We start from the raw sequence: 21,428 nt of genomic DNA on the forward strand, positions 1-21,428 counted from the left end.
TGAACGTTTCTCAATCTCAACAAACCAGTCCCTACAGGAAATGAACATTTCTCAATCTCAACAAACCAGTCCCTACAGGAAATGAACATTTCTCAATCTCAACAAACCAGTCCATACAGGAAATGAACGTGGTGACTACAGTTACTTGGCTAAGCCGAAATGCTCCAATCTATGGATTATACATGGATTGTATTTATTTATTTTTTGTTAAATAAATGCCCTTTGGGCAAAACAACTTTTTCCAATTGCAAGAGTCAAGATGACTAATCTCTAATGGGAATAAAAAATTATTCTTAAAAAACATTCCTTCATATATCATCTGATCAAGACCATTTTAAATATCCAACACTTAAAATGTGCACATAGAATATGGTCACTTTCCTTCTTTGTCACAGTGCAACAACTTTTCTCATAATCCATTCATAATTTCAACCGGTTTAAATTTAAAATAAATGAATTTGTCATCTCATCGAAGATACAACTCACAGGACTGAGGTAATGATAGATGTTTTGCCTTCCTAATTAGTTCATCAGATGTTTTGACTTGAAATATTTCCTACATTGAAAGTTCAAAATGAAAACATCAAACAATAAATGGATAAACAGCGTTAATAATAAGTAAAATGGATATTATTAATAAGGAAAACAAACACTGACTTGAAATATTTAAGGAAAACAAACTGTAACAGAACAAAATTGAAATAATAAGCAGGTGAACAAAATGGATGTTAATAAGGAAAACAAACACTGAAGATAACCAGAACAAAATGGATACACAGCGTTAATAATAAGGAAAACAAACACTGAAGATAACCAGAACAAAATGGATACACAGCGTTAATAATAAGGAAAACAAACACTGAAGATAACCAGAACAAAATGGAACACGTGCAGATTGGTGTGAAATGTATCTGGACAATAGTATTCAACATCTGGTATTTTCAAACTAATACAAAGTAAAAGTGTGCTTTCGATTTGTATCATGTTCTTTTTTTATATAGTATTGACTTCAGTCACAGATACAGTAGCGTTTCACTTGCGAGAGTCTAGAAGAAGTTGAGCCGGTGTCCTCTTTGAGAGACATTGTGTAGCAATGTCCAGTGTTAACCTTGTGTCATCTTTTAGAAGCTGTGCACTTTTGAGCTCACTATGTAGAAGACAGAACAGTATGCTGGTATGACATTAGCACAGTAAGAAAGACAACAGTATTTACAGAGCAAGCCAACAGTGTTCTTGTAGGATCGAGTGGGGTTATCATGGCATTTTGTGCTACAAATGGATTATGATACGACTTAAGAGCATTAAATGTCCTCGTCTTTGAAACTTTCACTCTTGCACATTACAGCCTTTTATGATGAACCATCACAAAAATATGGTTCTCTCTGAAACGATTATATGCAGTGATTTGAATAATATTTACAGTTATATTTTTCTTAAAATCTGAATTCACAAAGTATTAAAAGGAAAGGTTATTTTTTCCTGACAACAAAAACATTTGTAAAAAAGGACTGTGAAAATATTGTAGTCCTCTTATTGCCCAAAATAGGTAATTAACAACATTAAAATAAACAAAAAAAAAGCTACTAAGATATATTAGTTACTCTTAAAATTTAATTAACACCGCCTTTCTTCAGGCCTCATCAGTTCATGTCAGTTTTCTTGTATGTGCAAACTGACACCTGCATTTTTCCATCAGCAAGAATAAAAGCAAACAACCATAGCAACATAGCAATCTGAAAAAAAAAAACTGAAATAAGCCAGTTTACATAAATAGTTACTAATTTCAGAGAGGATCAAAAATATTGGAGTAAATTAAAATTAGAATTAATCTTCCCTTATTAATTTGAAGACTACACCGAAAATAATGAACATAAACTAAACAGATTTAAAATAAGGAACATTTAAAGGACAAAAAAACACCTAAATCCTACACAAAGGTACTAGGTTACAGTTGGATATTAAGGATGTGAACGCCAGGTTTGGATTATAGTACAGCAGATTGTAGTTTATTTTTCTGAGATGATTTTGACATTTTCTTCAGTTCTTCTTCACGTGGTGCCGCCTCCACTCTCCTCCTGTGGGTTGATGCTGTAGTGCTTGGCGTTGGATGGCATCACCTGTTCACATAGCCAGTTAAAAACTCCGCCCGGTCTTCCCCGGGCCTCCTGAAATACTCTGCTGGAATGGGAAACAGCGACATTCAAACCAATAGTTAAAATCAAAAGCTCCCCCTTGTCTGTAACACTGATACAGTATGTCATGTCTGATAGCCTTTCCTTCAACTGCCAATATTTTCTTCTGCCATTATATCTATTCGTTTTACATTTTCACTTGATTCTGAAACATTTGATTGATGGTAGAACCAATTTTAGAGGTTCGAATTGGTTGAAAAAGCAGATGGTCCAAACTGGATCATCTCAAACCCAGCCTCTGCAGGGGAGAGAGCAGAACGAGTGCTACATCCCATGGGAACATTTTCACTGGCAGAAAGATGGATGGCACTAGCCTGGAATACAAACTCAATTATTCTGTTTCACTATTGCTTCACTTCAAGAAAGGATTCCAGGCTAGGATGGTCACGGCAGTGAGACCAGCCCAGACACAACATAGTACAATAGTATCCCTGCTACCACACAACACAGAGTTTTATGGAAGAGGGGCAGCAGGCATGGACAGGATATCACTCCCATGTTAGTCTACAGTACATACAGCATGCACAGAGACAAGCAGTACCACCCAGCTACCAGTTAGATGAGGGGTTCGTTTTTTTAAAGCAGGTTTACAGAAAACTGCACTTTACTCTGTTGCCTTCTCTGATGGCTTCCACTGTGCTGTCTGGCCCTGTGTTTTTATACTGAACAAAAATATAAACGCAACATGCAACAATTTCAAAGATTTTCCTGAGTTACAGTTCATATAAGGAAATCAATCAATTGAAATAATTTCATTACGCCCTAATCTATGGATTTCACATGACAGGTCCATTGGTGGGCCTGGGAGGGCATAGGTCCACCCACTAGGGAGCCAGGCTGACCCACTGGGGAGCCAGGCTGACCCACTGGGGAGCCAGGCTGACCCACTGGGGAGCAAGGCTGACCCACTGGGGAGCCAGGCTGACCCACTGGGGAGCCAGGCCCAGCCAATCAGAATGACGTTTTCCCCACAACAGGGCTTCATTACATACATAAATACTCCTCTGCACAACTTTACATGTTGTATTTATATTTTTGCTCAGTGTTTATACACTAACAGTGAATTTCAACAACAAATGCTAATTGTTGTACAAAATGTACATCTCCCAGACCCATGGTGATCTAGTTCAGACAGAAATACATACGGTGAAAACTAGAGAAACAGATGACTACATCTGCGTCGTCATTCCATTTCACAGCAACACACGATAGGACATAGGAAGGTGCTACACTAAATCAGCAGTGACACCATGCAGTCACTCCCACCATGCAGTCACTCCCACCATGCAGTCACTCCCACCATGCAGTCACTCCCACCATGCAGTCACTCCCACCAGTCTGACACATCTGTCCAACAGAGGGTTTTATGAATAAGACTCCAGAGGAGAGCTGGACTGGGGTGTCTCTGTCTGGGTTGATCAAACTCCACACAAAGCTGACTGCTTAAGAATGAAACTTGAAGTGGTGTACTGGACTGTTGCTGCTGAGTAGCTGCAGTGACTAACACTGCCCTAAGGCAAAGATTCTCACTGTAGAGACATACACACACTCTCAGAGTACAAACACGCACGCACACTCACACTCCACTCGCCACTCTCATACTGTACTCAAACTGCTCACAAATGCACTGTATACACACACACGTTCGCTGATGTGGCTTCTAAATGGCTTATAAACAGTCAGACAGTTATGTTTGGAGGTTTGTTTTCATAAAGTTGCTTAATAAACTGCGGCGGTGAGGGTAGAGATGTGGTCTCCAGAGGAGGAAATGACCCAAAGGTGAACAACTGCACAGATCCAGCTCCGCCTCACTCTCAACTCACGCTCCAGACCAGTGTCCATATACAGTAGCACGTCAAATAATATATATAATAACATGCCATTTAGCAGACACTTTTATCCAAAGTGACTTACAGTCATGCGTACATTTTACTTATGGGTGGCCTCGAGAATTGAACCCACAACCCCGGCAGTGCAAGTGCAACTGAGCCATACAGGACCACAAGAAACTGGAGTCCCTGAATAGCCAAGGCCAACCCACCGCACAATATATGACTTGGTTATGACTCTTGGTTGATTGCTGAATTCCAGTGGAAAGCTAGCTACATTAAATCGGTAACACAAGAGAAGGCAACAGTGAGGAAAGCAACAGCAGAGTTTGCATACACCCAGAACACCTTTCCTTTACAGAATACTATCATATTTTATTTTAACAGAATGCATGCTTAGTCTTCTAGAAACAGGGTAACAAAGTGACAATAATGGGGGAAATAGTGTCGGGGCATTGCAAGTTAGATATGTGCATTTCACCATCTCGGTGGTTTCACAATGGAAAATGACAAACATTCACTTTTTAAAGGGTTTCAATATACAAATCCAAATACACAAAATAAGAATGCAGACATGTAAGCAACGTGTAGAAACCCTGTAGAAAGTGTTTTCTTGTTTTTGGAGGGGGAGGATCTAAATCAGACAGAAAGAGAAAGAAAATATAAAAGGAAAAAGGAAGGAAAACGACTAAAACATTATAGAAATGACATAATAATACCTCAAATGAGATGGCAACCAACCACCTGTTAGGTTTCAATGGTATCCATTTGTAAAAGCGGTTGCAATCAACGGCCCCTAAAAGTGTACAGTTAGTACCTGTGTCAGTATGCATTTCAGGGAAAAAGGCTAAAAAGAAACCTATTACTGGTGAGTATATTTTATTCATAGGATGTGCTGCCAGCATGAATGGAAATGTATCTCGTTCATTTCCTCAAGTCAAGTTCGTTTTAGCCATCGGAACAGCATTTAGGCCCCAATTTGGTTCTTTAATTTTGAATGTGGAAAATGGCCACACAGAGGTGGGTCTCAGGTAGTCCCATTGTGGTGCTGCCAACCTGTCTGTGTCCTAGAGCAGAGCTCTCTTTATAGGCAGCATAAATTAAATCAAACTATTTCTAAAGAGTCATGGACATGGAAACCGAAGAGGACGGTACCGATGGGGTACATACTAAGAATGTATTTTTATTTGATAAGAAGCAGTGATTAAAACCAATTGAATTCTGCAGCGATGGACAGCAGTAGTAATTGGAATCACACTTACTGAATTCACCAACAATAAGGATCCATTATAGCCACTTACTGAATTCACCAACAATAAGGATCCATTATAGCCACTTACTGAATTCACCAACAATAAGGATCCATTATAGCCATTTACTGCATTCACCACCAATAAGGATCCATTATAGCCATTTACTGAATTCACCAACAATAAGGATCCATTATAGCCACTTACTGAATTCACCAACAATAACGATCCATTATAGCCACTTACTGAATTCACCAACAATAACGATCCATTATAGCCACTTACTGAATTCACCAACAATAAGGATCCATTATAGCCACTTACTGCATTCACCAACAATAAGGATCCATTATAGCCACTTACTGAATTCACCAACAATAAGGATCCATTATAGCCACTTACTGAATTCACCAACAATAAGGATCCATTATAGCCACTTACTGCATTCACCACCAATAAGGATCCATTATAGCCACTTACTGAATTCACCAACAATAAGGATCCATTATACCCACTTACTGCATTCACCACCAATAAGGATCCATTATACCCACTTACTGAATTCACCAACAATAAGGATCCATTATAGCCATTTACTGCATTCACCACCAATAAGGATCCATTATAGAGATTTGGATAACTTGCTCGACAATAAGGGGCTAATGCTGGCTAAAGCAGGAGACTAATGTTGTTAACTTCAGATGTCTAAGTGTACTGTGTATGTATTGTGTGAACAAGGTTTTGTTAAGAAAGCATGGATCAGTAGAACTCTAATGTAATCACATTCATATAACCACAAAAAATATGAATCACCAGCAGAATCACACACATGCAAAAATAACTTCAGCAATTACAGTGGGGAGAACAAGTATTTGATACACTGACTATTTTGCAGCTTTTCCTACATACAAAGCATGTAGAGGTCTGTCATTTGTAAAAGCTCTATTTTTGTCTCAACAGACCACATGACCTTCTCCCATTCCTCCTCTGGATCATCCAGATGGTCATTGGCAAACTTCAGACGGGCCTGGACATGCGCTGGCTTGAGTAGGGGGACCTTGCGTGCGCAGCAGGATTTTTAATCCATGACGGCGTAGTGTGTTACTAATGGTTTTCTTTGAGACTGTGGTCCCAGCTCTCTTCAGGTCATTGACCAGGTTATGCCGTGTAGTTTTGGGCTGATCCCTCACCTTCCTCATGATCATTGATGCTCCAGGAGGTGAGATCTTGCATGGAGCCCCAGACCGAGGGCGATTGAGCATCATCTTGAACTTCTTACATTTTCTAATAATTGCGCCAACAGTTGTTGCTTTCTCACCAAGCTGCTTGCCTATAGTACTGTAGCCCACCCAGCCTTGTGCAGGTCTACAATTTTACCCCTGATGTCCTTACCCAGCTCTCTGGTCTTGGCCATTGTGGAGAGGTTGGAGTCTGTTTGAGTGTGTGGACAGGTGTCTTTTATACAGGTAACAAGTTCAAACACGTGCAGTTGATACAGGTAATGAGTGGAGAACAGGAGGGCTTCTTAAAGAAAAACGAACAAGTCTGTGAGAGCCGGAATTCTTACTGGTTGGTAGGTGATCAAATACTTATGTCATGCAATAAAATGCTAATTAATTTACTTAAAAATCATACAATGTGATTTTCTGGATTTTTGTTTTAGATTCCGTCTCTCACAGTTGAAGTGTACCTATGATAAAAATTACAGACCTCTACATGCTTTGTAAGTAGGAAAACCTGCAAAATCGGCAGTGTTTCAAATACTTCTTCTCCCCACTGTATATTAAGAATGGAAAGAATGGAAACGGAAGTACTCCTCCAAAGTGAATGTGTCACCCAACCCATTACCCATTACCCAACCCATTACCCAACCCATTACCCATTACCTAACCCCTTACCCATTACTCATTACCCAACCCATTACCCATTACCCAACCCATTACCCAACCCATTACTCATTACCCAACCCATTACCCAGCCCATTACCCATTACCCAACCCATTACCCATTACCCAACCCATTACCCAACCCAACCCATTACCCATTACCCAACCCAACCCGTTACCCAACCCAACGTGTCACCCAACCCAACCCATTACCCAACCCAACGTGTCACCCAACCCAACCCAACCCAACCCATTATGTAGCTGAAACTGTGAACTTCAACAGCCAATGTCCAAAAAATAAAATATGTGCCGCTACATAAGCCAATCATAAGAACTGAGCTTGAAGAGAAAAATATCAGCTATTTCATTCTATGTAGGTTGGGATAGCCATATATAGCAACAGCATGAAATATTTCTGACTAGGGATTTTGAGTGCCAACGGTGCCTGTCATTTCTGAAATATAGACAAGATTTTCAACCTACATTTCCCTTATTGAGGGTGAAACTGTCTCTCAAAGTCAAGTGGAAGGTGACATTCCATTCCGATTGTAAACAATGGTTCAGCAGTTAGCTAATCTAATGAAAGCCCTCTCTGTTTGCAGAGTGGTGCTTTATGTGCCGACATGGTTCCTTTAACATGTCTCTAACATGCTAGGAATGCACCGGAAGACAAGGTGTTCAGTGGGCCAAACATACAAAAAGTCTTCTTCAGTTTTCAGTACACCTTGATGTTGCATTTTGGACAAGAGTTCAAATAGGGAGAACTGTATTAATTATCGGTGTGGCAGAGTACAAGGCTTTTAGTTACTCATCCATTTTAGTTGGAGCAGATTTTTCTCCGTGCTTTTTCCCAAGCTGGCTAAAATCCATCAATACCCTCATCAAAGGTTCCAGACTGAAGCATCCAACAGGGGTAATGAATGTCAGTGTCTTCAAAGGACATGGAGAAAATATTCTTACGACAGTGGTTTAACGCACAAGGGGTTATTATTGTTGTATTGATTTACATAATGCACTTTGAATGAGGACCCTTTCAAAGGCTAGCCCTGGAATTCGTCTGGTGTGAGTCTACTCAAATCAGGAGTCACCACCACTGAAAAGGTGAAACAAAATAACTAATTGCAGGATTTCTTGACCTTCTGGCTGGCGCATGAACAGAAGTACACTGACACGTCAGAGAGGTGATGACAGGCCGTACAAGTTCACAGTTTGTTTTAACGTTACTGCAGCTGACAGAAAAAATGAAATGTGTGAATGAGGACGAAATGTTGGTAATGTACACAATCACACAGACCCAACCACGCGCCTGAGCACCTGTCTAGCACTTGTGCCTTATTTGATGTTTAGATGGCAAACATTCTCACTGCATTGCAGGCACATATGCATTGTAAAGCTTTAATAGGCCTAAACTCTGGCACAGTGACACTGAACACACTGATTATGCCTGCATTATTGTTTGACTAAAGTGGAACAGAGTGACCAGTAGAACTTTGATTCACAGAGATTGTAATCTGATGAATGTTTACATGACGCCATCACGTTCACATACAGTAAGCACTACTTAATCTACAGCTCTCGTCTGATATACATGATACATTTAGCATAACAAACGGAAGAGCGCACAAGACATCTGTAGCATAATAAGCAGACCGATCTCTTTTGTGGATAGAAATCATATCCTTCAGACTGATGAAATATCCTGACGATGAGTTGAAATGAGCTGAGAAAATGAACAAGGAATATGGTTGACAGCACAAAGAAGATGAAGGCGGTATTGGACGAGGTGAACGAGTTGCTGGAGTAAGCTATACTTACAGCAATGCTGTGGCCGAAGCCAGAGCCAGGCTGTGGGCTAGCAGCACTAATGTAGTTGCCCACACCGGAGTCCTGGCTGGGAGTGCCATAGAGGTCAGCCACGGGCCCGGGACTGTTGGTGCCGGGGAAGGCTCCGGGCCTGGCCTGGTTGGTGCCTGACGGAAGGGGGGAAGCGGGGGCGCCAAAATTGGATGATCAACGTAGCTATTTAGGACTGGTGGTGTGCAGAGATGGATAAAAGCTAAGTTTGTAGCTGAGGCCTGGCATGCATAGTGGGAGAGACTATAAGAACACTGGTGACCTGCAAAACTACTAACCTGACCCTTACCTTAAACAGAAAAAAAATGTTTGTATTTTTTCATTAGTCCCATATTGATACAGTCCCAAAATGTTTTGCATGTCAGGAGTCATGTTTTAAAGATATTGGACTTTCAAGAAGCAAAGTGTCACCAGCCACATTATCATGATGATGCAAAACACCAAATTATTTTATTATTATTATTATTATTATTTTGGGGGGATTTTCCCTTTAACCAAACGTTAACCAATTCCAGTTTGCAGGTCAGGAGTGTCCATATAGCCTTTTCCATGCACAGTAAAATAAATCAAATAAAATAAAAATACTGGGATGAAAAACACAAAACACAAACCTCAATACACTACAGTCAAACAGGAAATGATAATGTCAGAGAGGAAGAAGGAAGAGTGTTTATAGTTTATGTATACATTAATTAGTTAAAATTGAATGTAACGCAAGCAGAAACGTATTAATAATGTTTAAATGTGATGTTTGTATGAGGAGCCTGGTATAAACATATACAGTACCAGTTACATTTTGGACACACCTACTCATTCAAGGGTTTTTCATTATTTTTACTATTTTTTGCATTGTAGAATAATAGTGAAGACATCAAAACTATGAAATAACACATGGAATTATGTAGTAACCAAAAAAGTGTTCAAATAATCAAATAGTACTTTATATTTGAGATTCTTCAAAGTAGCCACCCTTTGCCTTGATGGCAGCTTTGCACACTCTTGGCATTCTCTCCACCAGCTTCATGAGGTAGTCACCTGGAATGCATTTAAATGAACAGGTGTGTCTTGTTAAAAGTTAACTTGTGGAATCTCTTTCCTTCTTAATGTGTTTGAGCCAATCAGTTGTGTTGTGACAAGGTAGGGGTGGTATACAGAAGATAGCCCTACTTGGTAAAATACCAAGTCCATTTTATGGCAAGAACAGCTCAAATAAGCATCAACAAAAATGACAGTCCGTCATTACTTTAAGACGTGAAGGTTAGTCAACACGGAACATTTCAAGAACTTTGAAAGTTTCTTCAAGTGCAGTCGCAAAAACCATCAAGCGCTATGATGAAACTGGTTCTCATGAGGACCGCCACACAAAAGGAAGACCCAGAGTTAGATCTGCTGCAAAGGATAAGTTCATTAGTTACCAGCCTCAGAAATTGCAACCCAAATAAAATGCTTCACAGAGTTCAAGTAACAGACACATGTCAACATGAACTTTTCAGAGGAGGCCGCGTGAATCAGGCCTTTGTGGTCGAATTGCTGCAAAGAAACCACTACTAAAGGACACCAATAAGAAGAAGAGACTTGCTTGGGCCAAGAAACACAAGCAATGGACATTAGACCGGTGAAAATCTGTACGAATTTGAGATTTTTGGTTCCAACCGCCATGTCTTTGTGAGACGTAGAATAGGTGAACAGATGATCTACGCATGTGTAGTTCCCACCGTGAAGCATGGAGGAGGAGGTGTGATGGTGTGGGGGTGCTTTGCTGGTGACACTGTCAGTGATTTATTTAGAATTCTAGGGACACTTAACCAGCAGATCTAACACAGCATTCTGCAGCAATACGCCGTCCCATCTGGTTTGGGCTTAGTGGGACTATCATTTGTTTTTCAACAGGACAATGATCTGACACAACTCCAGGCTGTGTAAGGGCTATTCGACCAAGAAGGAGAGTGATGGAGTGCTGCATTAAATGACCTGGCCTCCACAATCACCTGACCTCAACCCAATTGAGATGGTTTGGGATGAGTTGGACCGCAGAGTGAAGGAAAAGCAGCCAACAAGTGCTCAGCATCAAGTGCTCAGCATCAAGGCAAAGGGTGGCTACTTTGAAGAATCTAAAATATGTTTTGATTTGTTTAACACTTTTTGGTTACTACATGATTCCATATGTGTTATTTCATAGTTTTGATGTCTTCACTATTGTTCTACAATGTAGAAAATAGTCCAAACAAAGAAGAACCCTTGAATGAGTAGGTGTGTCTAAACTTTGGACTGGTACTGTACATATGCAAAATGTATACATATTCTACAAGCCATCTGACCAGCTCCAACTAAACACGGTTTTAAAAGACCATGTAATTCAGGCATGGCCAGTTTTCTACTTTTACGTACTCTAAGCCTTCATATTCCATGCAAACGACAAAATAGCGTAGATTTAAGGGAAGATATGAAGGCTATCTCTCTACACAGCAGCTGAAGGAGCTCATCTCAAGATCCTATAGGATGAAAAAACGTGGCAGAGAAAAAGTGAGCTGCGTCTTTGCGGGTCCCTCTCCTTATCACTTTTTTACATCTCTCCGTCTAGCGCTGCGTTGTGCGTCCGCCAGCGTCAAATATGACTGCCCGTTCATGAATCCCACTTTCATACAATAAATTGCTGCAGGGATTTGGGCACAACACCCCCTATCTAATCAACACCTGTCGCTAGGAGAGGCCCTCTCTCTCTCTCCTCCTTTAAATATATGATGGTGATTATCTTTCCCTTAGTGCCAGGGGTATCAGGCCTAGCTGGTGCCTGACAGCCAGGAAATTACACAGGGTGTCCTGGGTAATGCCTGCTAAAAGACTGCATCATTGAGTCACATTTCCACAGCAGCCTCCCACCAAGCCCAGCCGGCCCTTCCGCATAGAGCGCGCGAGAGAGAGAGAGCACATTAAAGAGCAGAGAAATGGACCCCACCACCCACACTCTGCATATCAGAGCTCATCCAGAGAGAAAGAGAGAGAGAGAGAGAGAGAGAGAGAGAGAGAAGAGAGAGAGAAGAGAGCTTGAGAGAGAGACAGAGAGAAGAGAGAGAGAAAAGAGAAAAGAGCAACAGAGAGAGAGAAAAGAGCGAGAGAGAGAGAAGAGAGCGAGACAGAAAGAAGAGAGAGGGAAAAGAGAGAGAGAGGGAAAAGAGAGCGCGGAGAGAGAAGAGAGCGAGAGATAGAGAAAAGAGCGAGAGAAGACAGTGAGCAAGAGAGAAGAGAGCGAGTGGAGAGAGAAGAGAGAGAGAGAAGAGAGCAAGAAGAGAGAGAGAAGAGAGGAGAGAGAGAGAGAAAAGAGGAGAGAAAATATAGAGAGCGAGAAGAGAGCGAGAAGAGAGCGAGGAGAGGAGAGAGAAAATAGAGAGAGAGAGAAGAGAGAAAATAGAGAGAGAGAAGAGAGTGAGAGAGAAGAGAGTGAGAAGAGAGAGGAGAGTGAAAATAGAGAGAGGAGAGAGTGAGAGAGAAGAGAGCAAGAGAGAAGAGAGCGAGAGAGAGAGAAAGAGGCAAGAGAAAAGAGAGAGAGAAGAGAAAAGAGAGAAAAGAGAGCGAGAGAGAAGATAGAGAGTGTGTGTGTTTAATGTATGACGGGCAGGGAAGATAGACAGCCACTATAACCAACTGACGAAAGTCTGAACAGCCAATCTAGATGACCTTGGCAGTGTATGTGAGGAAAACTACGGCTATAAAGCGAGAGGGGCAAAGAGAGACAGAATCTTTTGAAAAGTAGAACACGACACCGGGGAGAAATCCCAGACCAATAATAATGGCAATTAAGAAATGAGAGAGCAGGAAATAAAAAAGAAAAGGGGAAGTAGAGGAACCATGGGGTTGGCTTAAATTGCTCTAATTGTTGTCTAGACTACTTGAGCCATTGCTGCTGTCAGCTCAGCACCAGGTGACCCTCTGTTTTAGTGTGTTGAAAAGACAAATTAAAATAAATAAAAACAAGAGCAGATATTCAAATTAAAAAATCCGGGGAACCTCGGGCCCCCATGGCGAGGTCTGCTCATTTTTCTCTCCGAGCGCCGCTCAGTGACACTCCTATTAATAAAGGAATATTAAATCAGTCTTCCACTGCAGCTGGAAGCTTTTGCTTGGTGCGGATGTGGATTGAAAGGGAGGTCTATTAATGCGCTTGATCTGAAGACTCGTGAGGGTAAGGGTTATTAAAACCAGCTCAAGAAAGGAGACAGTCTAGATGAGAACGGAGGATGATTTAGCCACACATTGTAATATGTGTCAAAATGAAATCTCAGTATAAACTAAGTGGGCTACGCTATACAGATACACCTCCATGATCACCATAGATGATTGGATTGTGAAAGATGTTGTAAGGTGTAACTGTGCTCTCATAAAAGTGTCGTATGATAAAAAAACCCACAATATTATCTATGGATATCACTGTTTGGGAGCAGAAAACGCATATACACACATACACACACACACACACACACACCCGGACACACACACACCACATCAAATATTTCCTTCTCCCTCTAACAAGAGCAGATTAAATAATGAAATGATAAAGATAGAGTAGCCTCATTGTGAGGGAGAAATAAACAACTTCTCAGAGTGACATTGCTGCTTAGTATCAAGCAGTTCCTGACTGCACTGTTCTTATCAGAGTGACCCAGTCCTGACATGGCTGTTTTACCCACTCTATCTCTGTTTATACAGCAGGCTAGATTCCTCATAATTGCTAGACTTTGCTGAACTGCACATCCCCCTGGCCGTTCCCATGTTGAACAGGATTTACAGTATTTAAACCCCACTGTCAGCCCCACTAATAACTACACATGACTTACACTCATTGGAGCACAGTTGTGGGGTTAGAACACTATTGGTGATTTAAAAAGAATCTCAATGCAATAAAATGTCCAGCACTTTCTGCTCCAGTCTAGATTTATCCAAGGAAATATGGCTTGAAGAACAACAAAAGAAGTGGAAAAAGAAGAGCAAGGTGTGTGTTTCTGAAGGCTAGATCATTCAGACTGGCTGTGCATGAGCTATAATAACAGTAACCCGTTCAATTCTGAAGGCTAGATCATTCAGACTGGCTGTGCATGAGCTATGATAACCCGTTCAATTCTGAAGGCTAGATCATTCAGACTGGCTGTGCATGAGCTATGATAACCCGTTCAATTCTGAAGGCTAGGTCATTCAGACTGGCTGTGCATGAGCTATGATAACCCGTTAAATTCTGAAGGCTAGATCATTCAGACTGGCTGTGCATGAGCTATGATAACAGTAACCCGTTCAATTCTGAAGGCTAGATCATTCAGACTGGCTGTGTATGAGCTATGATAACCCGTTCAATTCTGAAGGCTAGATCATTCAGACTGGCTGTGCATGAGCTATGATAACCTGTTCAATTCTGAAGGCTAGATCATTCAGACTGGCTGTGTATGAGCTATGATAACCCGTTCAATTCTGAAGGCTAGATCATTCAGACTGGCTGTGCATGAGCTATGATAACCCGTTCCATTCTGAAGGCTAGATCATTCAGACTGGCTGTACATGAGCTATGATAACCCGTTCAATTCTGAAGGCTAAATCATTCAGACTGGCTGTGTATGAGCTATGATAACCCGTTCAATTCTGAAGGCTAGATCATTCAGACTGGCTGTGTATGAGCTATGATAACCCGTTCAATTCTGAAGGCTAGATCATTCAGACTGGCTGTGCATGAGCTATGATAACCCATTCCATTCTGAAGGCTAGATCATTCAGACTGGCTGTGTATGAGCTATGATAACCCGTTCCATTCTGAAGGCTAGATCATTCAGACTGGCTATGTATGAGCTATGATAACCTGTTCCATTCTGAAGGCTAGATCATTCAGACTGGCTGTGTATGAGCTATGATAACCCGTTCAATTCTGAAGGCTAGATCATTTAGACTGGCTGTGTATGAGCTATGATAACAGTAACCCGTTCAATTCTGAAGGCTAGATCATTCAGACTGGCTGTGCATGAGCTATGATAACCCGTTCAATTCTGAAGGCTAGATCATTCAGACTGGCTGTGTATGAGCTATGATAACCCGTTCAATTCTGAAGGCTAGATCATTCAGACTGGCTGTGTATGAGCTATGATAACCCGTTCAATTCTGAAGGCTAGATCATTCAGACTGGCTGTGCATGAGCTATGATAACCCGTTCCATTCTGAAGGCTAGATCATTCAGACTGGCTGTGCATGAGCTATGATAACCCGTTCAATTCTGAAGGCTAGATCATTCAGACTGGCTGTGCATGAGCTATGATAACCGTTCCATTCTGAAGGCTAGATCATTCAGACTGGCTGTGCATGAGCTATGATAACCCGTTCAATTCTGAAGGTTAGGTCATTCAGACTGGCTGTGCATGAGCTATGATAACCCGTTCAATTCTGAAGGCTAGATCATTCAGACTGGCTGTGCATGAGCTATGATGTCTGCTAAATGACTTAAATGTAAATGTAAATGTAATGATAACAGTAACCCGTTCAATTCTGAAGGCTAGATCATTCAGACTGGCTGTGCATGAGCTATGATAACCCGTTCAATTCTGAAGGCTAGATCATTCAGACTGGCTGTGCATGAGCTATGATAACCCGTTCAATTCTGAAGGCTAGATCATTCAGACTGGCTGTGCATGAGCTATGATAACAGTAACCCGTTCAATTCTGAAGGCTAGATCATTCAGACTGGCTGTGCATGAGCTATGATAACCCGTTCAATTCTGAAGGCTAGATCATTCAGACTGGCTGTGTATGAGCAATGATAACCCGTTCAATTCTGAAGGCTAGATCATTCAGACTGGCTGTGTATGAGCTATGATAACCCGTTCAATTCTGAAGGCTAGATCATTCAGACTGGCTGTGCATGAGCTATGATAACAGTAACCCGTTCAATTCTGAAGGCTAGATCATTCAGACTGGCTGTGCATGAGCTATGATAACCCGTTCAATTCTGAAGGCTAGATCATTCAGACTGGCTGTGTATGAGCTATGATAACCCGTTCAATTCTGAAGGCTAGATCATTCAGACTGGCTGTGCATGAGCTATGATAACCCGTTCAATTCTGAAGGCTAGATCATTCAGACTGGCTGTGTATGAGCTATGATAACCCGTTCAATTCTGAAGGCTAGATCATTCAGACTGGCTGTGCATGAGCTATGATAACCCGTTCCATTCTGAAGGCTAGATCATTCAGACTGGCTGTGCATGAGCTATGATAACCCGTTCAATTCTGAAGGCTAGATCATTCAGACTGGCTGTGCATGAGCTATGATAACCCGTTCAATTCTGAAGGCTAGATCATTCAGACTGGCTGTGCATGAGCTATGATAACCCGTTCCATTCTGAAGGCTAGATCATTCAGACTGGCTGTGCATGAGCTATGATAACCCGTTCAATTCTGAAGGCTAGATCATTCAGACTGGCTGTGCATGAGCTATGATAACCCGTTCAATTCGTTGTTTCTTCTTTCCTCATACAATATATTACATTCCAGCAACAAAACATTATCTGGAAAGATAATGTCAAGCCAACAGGAATAATTTGCCACAGAACTTTTGCTCAACTTATATTCACTATAGTGAAATACAAGCATTGGGAGCTCAATTTGTGGTCACTCGTTCTGTATGACAAATTCCTCATCAATTAGCAGTCTAAAAACATATAAATGATGGTTCATCACCTTATATGAAAAAGTAATGCACTGTACCAACAAACAAGATGCATTGTGGGTAAGCAAGGGATGGAGATCAATATTTGAAGGGTGCGATAAGAAAAAAAATTATTGACCTTGCTATATCTTAAACAAAAACCGGTCTTAATGTAACTGTATAACTTTAGACCGTCCCCTCGCCCATACCCGGGCGCGAACCAGGGACCCTCTGCACACACAACAACAAGCATCGTTACCCATCGCTCCACAAAAGCTGCGGCCCTTGCAGAGCAAGGGGAACCACTACTTCAAGGTCTCAGAGCAAGTTATGTCACCGATTGAAACTCTATTTAGCGCGCACCACACTCTCACTCTCTCTTTCTCTTTTACACTCTCTCTCTCTCTCTCTCTCTTTTACACTCCCACTCTTTCTCTTTTACACTCTCACTCTCCCTCTCTTTTATACTATCACTCTCTCTCTCTTTTACACTCTCACTCTCTCTTTTACACTCTCACTCTCTCTCTCTTTTACACTCCTACTCTCTCTCTTTCTTTTACACTCTCACACTCTTTTACACTCTCACTCTCTCTCTTTTACACTCTCACTCTCTCTCTCTTTTACACTCTCTCTCTCTCTTTTACACTCTCACTCTCTCTTTTACAGTCTCACACTCTTTTACACTCTCACTCTCTCTTTTACAGTCTCACACTCTTTTACACTCTCACTCTCTTTTACACTCCCACTTTCTCTCTCTTTTACACTCTCACTCTCTTTTACACTCTTACTCTCTATCTCTCTTTACACTCTCACTCTCTCTTTTACACTCTCACTCTCTCTCTCTCTTTTACATTCTCACTCTCTCTCACTCTCTCTCTCTCGCTCTCTTTTACACTCTCACTCTCTCTTTTACAGTCTCACACTCTTTTACACTCTCACTCTCTCTCTTTTACACTCTCTCTCTCTTTTACACTCTCACTCTCTCTTTTACACTCTCACACTCTCTTTTACACACTCTCGCTTTCTCTCTTTTATATTCTCACTCACTCTCTCTTTTACACTCTCACACTCTAATTTACACACTCTCGCTCTCTCTCTTTTACACTCTCACTCTCTCTTTTACACTCTCACTCTCTCGATCTTTTACACTCTCACTCTCTCTCTTTTACATTCTCACTCTCTCTCACTCTCTCTTTACACTCTCTCTCTCTCGCTCTCTTTTACACTCTCACTCTCTCTCTTTTACACACTCTCTCTTTTACATTCTCATTCACTCTCTCTCTTTTACACTCTCACTCTCTCTTACACTCTCACACTCTTTTACACTCTCATTCTCTCTCTCTTTACACTCTCACACTCTTTTACACTCTCACTCTCTTTTACACTATCACTCTCTCTGTCTCTTTTACACTCTCGCTCTCTCTCTCTCTTTTACACGCTCATTCTCTCTCTCTTTACACTCTCACTCTCTCTTACACTCTCACACTCTTTTACACTCTCACTCTCACTCTCTTTTACACTCTCACTCTCTCTCTCTCTTTTACACTCTCACTCTCTCTTTCACACTCTCTCTTTTACACTCTCACTCTCTCTTTTACACCCTCGCTCTCTCTTTTACACTCTCACTCTCTCTTTTACACTCTCACTCTCTCTTTTACACACTCTCGCTCTCTCTCTTTTACATTCTCATTCTTTCTCACTCTCTCTTTTACACTCTCACTCTCTCTCTCATTTACACTCTCACTCTCTCTTTAAAAACTCTCGCTCTCTCTCTCTTTTACACTCTCACACTCTTTTACACTCTCACTCTCTCTCTCTCTTTTACACTCTCACTCTCTCTTTCACACTCTCTCTTTTACACTCTCACTCTCTCTTTTACACCCTCGCTCTCTCTTTTACACTCTCACTCTCTCTTTTACACTCTCACTCTCTCTTTTACACACTCTCGCTCTCTCTCTTTTACATTCTCATTCTTTCTCACTCTCTCTTTTACACTCTCACTCTCTCTCTCATTTACACTCTCACTCTCTCTTTAAAAACTCTCACTCACTCTCTCTTACACTCTCACTCTCTCTGTCTCTTTTACACTCTCACTCTCTCTGTCTCTTTTACACTCTCACTCTCTCTGTCTCTTTTACACTCTCACTCTCTATTTTACACTCTCACTCACTCTCTCTTTTACACTCTCACTCTCTCTCTCTTTTACACTCTAGCTCTCTCTGTCTCTTTTACACTCTCACTCTCTCCCTTGCTTTTACACTCTCACTCTCTTTTACACTCTCACTCTCTCTTTCACACTCTCTCTTTTACACTCTCACTCTCTCTTTTACACTCTCGCTCTCTCTCTCTTTTACACTCTCACTCTCTCTCTCTCTTTTACACTCTCGCTCTCTCTCTCTCTTTACACTCTCACTCTCTCTTTTAGACACTCTCGCTCTCTCTTACATTCTCACTCTTTCTCACTCTCTCTTTTACACTCTCGCTCTCTCTCTCATTTACGCTCTCACTCTCCCTCTTACATTCTCATTCTTTCTCACTCTCTCTTTTACACTCTCTCTCTCTCATTTACACTCTCACTCTCTCTTTTAGACACTCTCGCTCTCTCTCTTACATTCTCACTCTTTCTCACTCTCTCTTTTACACTCTCGCTCTCTCTCTCTCTCTTTTACACTCTCACTCTCTCTCTCTCTTTTACACTCTCACTCTCTCTTTACACTCTCACTCTCTCTTTTAGACACTCTCGCTCTCTCTCTTACATTCTCACTCTCTCTTTTACACTCTCGCTCTCTCTCTCATTTACACTCTCACTCTCTCTTTTACACTCTCACTCTCTCTCTCTCATTTACACTCTCACTCTCTCTTTTAGACACTCTCGCTCTCTCTCTTACATTCTGATTCTTTCTCACTCTCTCTTTTACACTCTCGCTCTCTCTCTCATTTACACTCTCACTCTCTCTCTCTCTCTTACATTCTCATTCTTTCTCACTCTCTCATTTACACTCTCACTCTCTCTTTTAGACACTCTCGCTCTCTCTCTTACATTCTCACTCTTTCTCACTCTCTCTTTTACACTCTCGCTCTCTCTCTCATTTACACTCTCACTCTCTCCTTTACACTCTCACTCTCTCTTTTACACTCTCACTCTCTCTCTCTCTTTTACACTCTCACTCTCTCTCTCTCTCTTTTACACTCTCACTCTCTCTTTTAGACACTCTCGCTCTCTCTCTTACATTCTCACTCTTTCTCACTCTCTCTTTTACACTCTCGCTCTCTCTCTCATTTACACTCTCACTCTCTCTTTTACACTCTCACTCTCTCTCTCTCTCATTTACACTCTCACTCTCTCTTTTACACTCTCACTCTCTCTCTTTTACACTCTCACTCTCTCTCTCTTTTACACTCTCACTCTCTCTCTCTCTTTTACACTCTCACTCTCTCTTTTAGACACTCTCGCTCTCTCTCTTACATTCTCACTCTTTCTCACTCTCTCTTTTACACTCTCACTCTCTCTCTCATTTACACTCTCACTCTCTCTTTTACACTCTCACTCTCTCTCTCTCTCTTTTTTTACACTCTCACTCTCTCTTTTACACTCTCACTCTCTCTTTTACATTCTCACTCTCTCTTTTACACTCTTTCTTTCTCACCCACACACACACACACACACACACACACACACACACACACACACACACACACACACAAATAGCCTTCTGATAATTCCTAACTAGAGTTCATGAATCTGAATGGCATCATTGACTAATTGAAGGATTGAAGGAGACGTTAGCGGGGTACACACCTGGGCTCTTAAAGGGGTCCGGGCTGTGCTGCAGGTGGTGCTGGAGGGGGGAGTTGCAGGCGGAGGTGGCATGATGCTCACTGTGCTGCAGCATCTGAGCAGCATGGGGCCCCAGGGAGCCAAAGTCGGCAAAGGAGCAGGGCGGCCCCCGCAGGTCACTGGGCCCGGCCCCGGAATAGAACCCATAATCTGGGAACCCTGAGAGATAAGAGTATAGTATAGGGAGGGAGGGAGGGAGGGAGGGAGGGAGGGAGGGAGGGGAGGGAGGGAGGGAGGGGTGGGATGGGACGCATGTCCATCATCTTGGAAACATTTTACACAGTACTATAGTAACGTAATGGCTTTTTGTTGTTGTTATTTTATTGCTATGTTGTTGTTGTTTTTCTGCATGGTATTGTGGTGTGGTAAAGAGGAAGGCAAACTACAGCAAACATCCAAGATGCTTCCCCCACCACCCCCCAGCTGCCCCACTGGCAGTGTGTGTGTGTGTAATGTGGTATGAGAGACTGGGTACAGGGGCACTACATTACACACACACCAGCCCTGCTCCCTAAAACTAGTGTAGCTGATGTGGCCTCAGGCTAAAAATGATGGTCAAATAAAATCTTTAGCAGAACTTACAACAGGTCAGTTCATGTAATCTTCACTTGCTCGCTTCAAAACACACACACATAATAACTGTGTGAAATACACACACTAAGAGCTCAAGAGTGAAAAATAACCAAAATGAGATTCTCCTAAAATAAGCGGGAGAATGATGAAGGAAAATCTATTATTCATGTTTGGGCTTCTGCTCATAAATCAATATGATTAGAACAGCAATTCCTCATTCATTTTAGATTTCACACAGGCAAGATTCCACAATGTACTGGACTACTGATGTGGTGGAGAGGAGAAACAGACACAAGGCATTTGTAGCCTAGTGGGTGGCAGGGTAGCCTAGT

At 41.6% G+C, this 21,428-nt stretch overlaps 1 protein-coding gene across 3 annotated transcripts in view; it reads right to left on the bottom strand.

The window, feature by feature from the left end:
- Positions 1-740: 740 nt before the first annotated feature.
- Positions 741-21,428, bottom strand: part of LOC115136632 (RNA-binding protein Musashi homolog 2-like) — a 401,963-nt gene continuing 381,275 nt past the window's right edge. For 2 of the 3 annotated variants that reach the window (XM_065024348.1, XM_065024347.1), the window contains exons 12-14: positions 20,485-20,682; positions 8,973-9,127; positions 2,050-2,178 (exon numbers count right to left, since the gene is read on the bottom strand). In XM_065024348.1, the coding sequence (XP_064880420.1) occupies positions 2,134-2,178; positions 8,973-9,127; positions 20,485-20,682 (398 nt within the window). In that variant the 3' untranslated portion in view covers positions 2,050-2,133. Of the gene's footprint in view, positions 2,179-8,972; positions 9,128-20,484; positions 20,683-21,428 lie in introns of all 3 variants that reach the window. The other variant, XM_065024349.1, reaches the window with a different exon arrangement.

Source organism: Oncorhynchus nerka, linkage group LG11 (genome assembly GCF_034236695.1).
Source record: "Oncorhynchus nerka isolate Pitt River linkage group LG11, Oner_Uvic_2.0, whole genome shotgun sequence".
NCBI lineage: Eukaryota > Metazoa > Chordata > Actinopteri > Salmoniformes > Salmonidae > Oncorhynchus > Oncorhynchus nerka.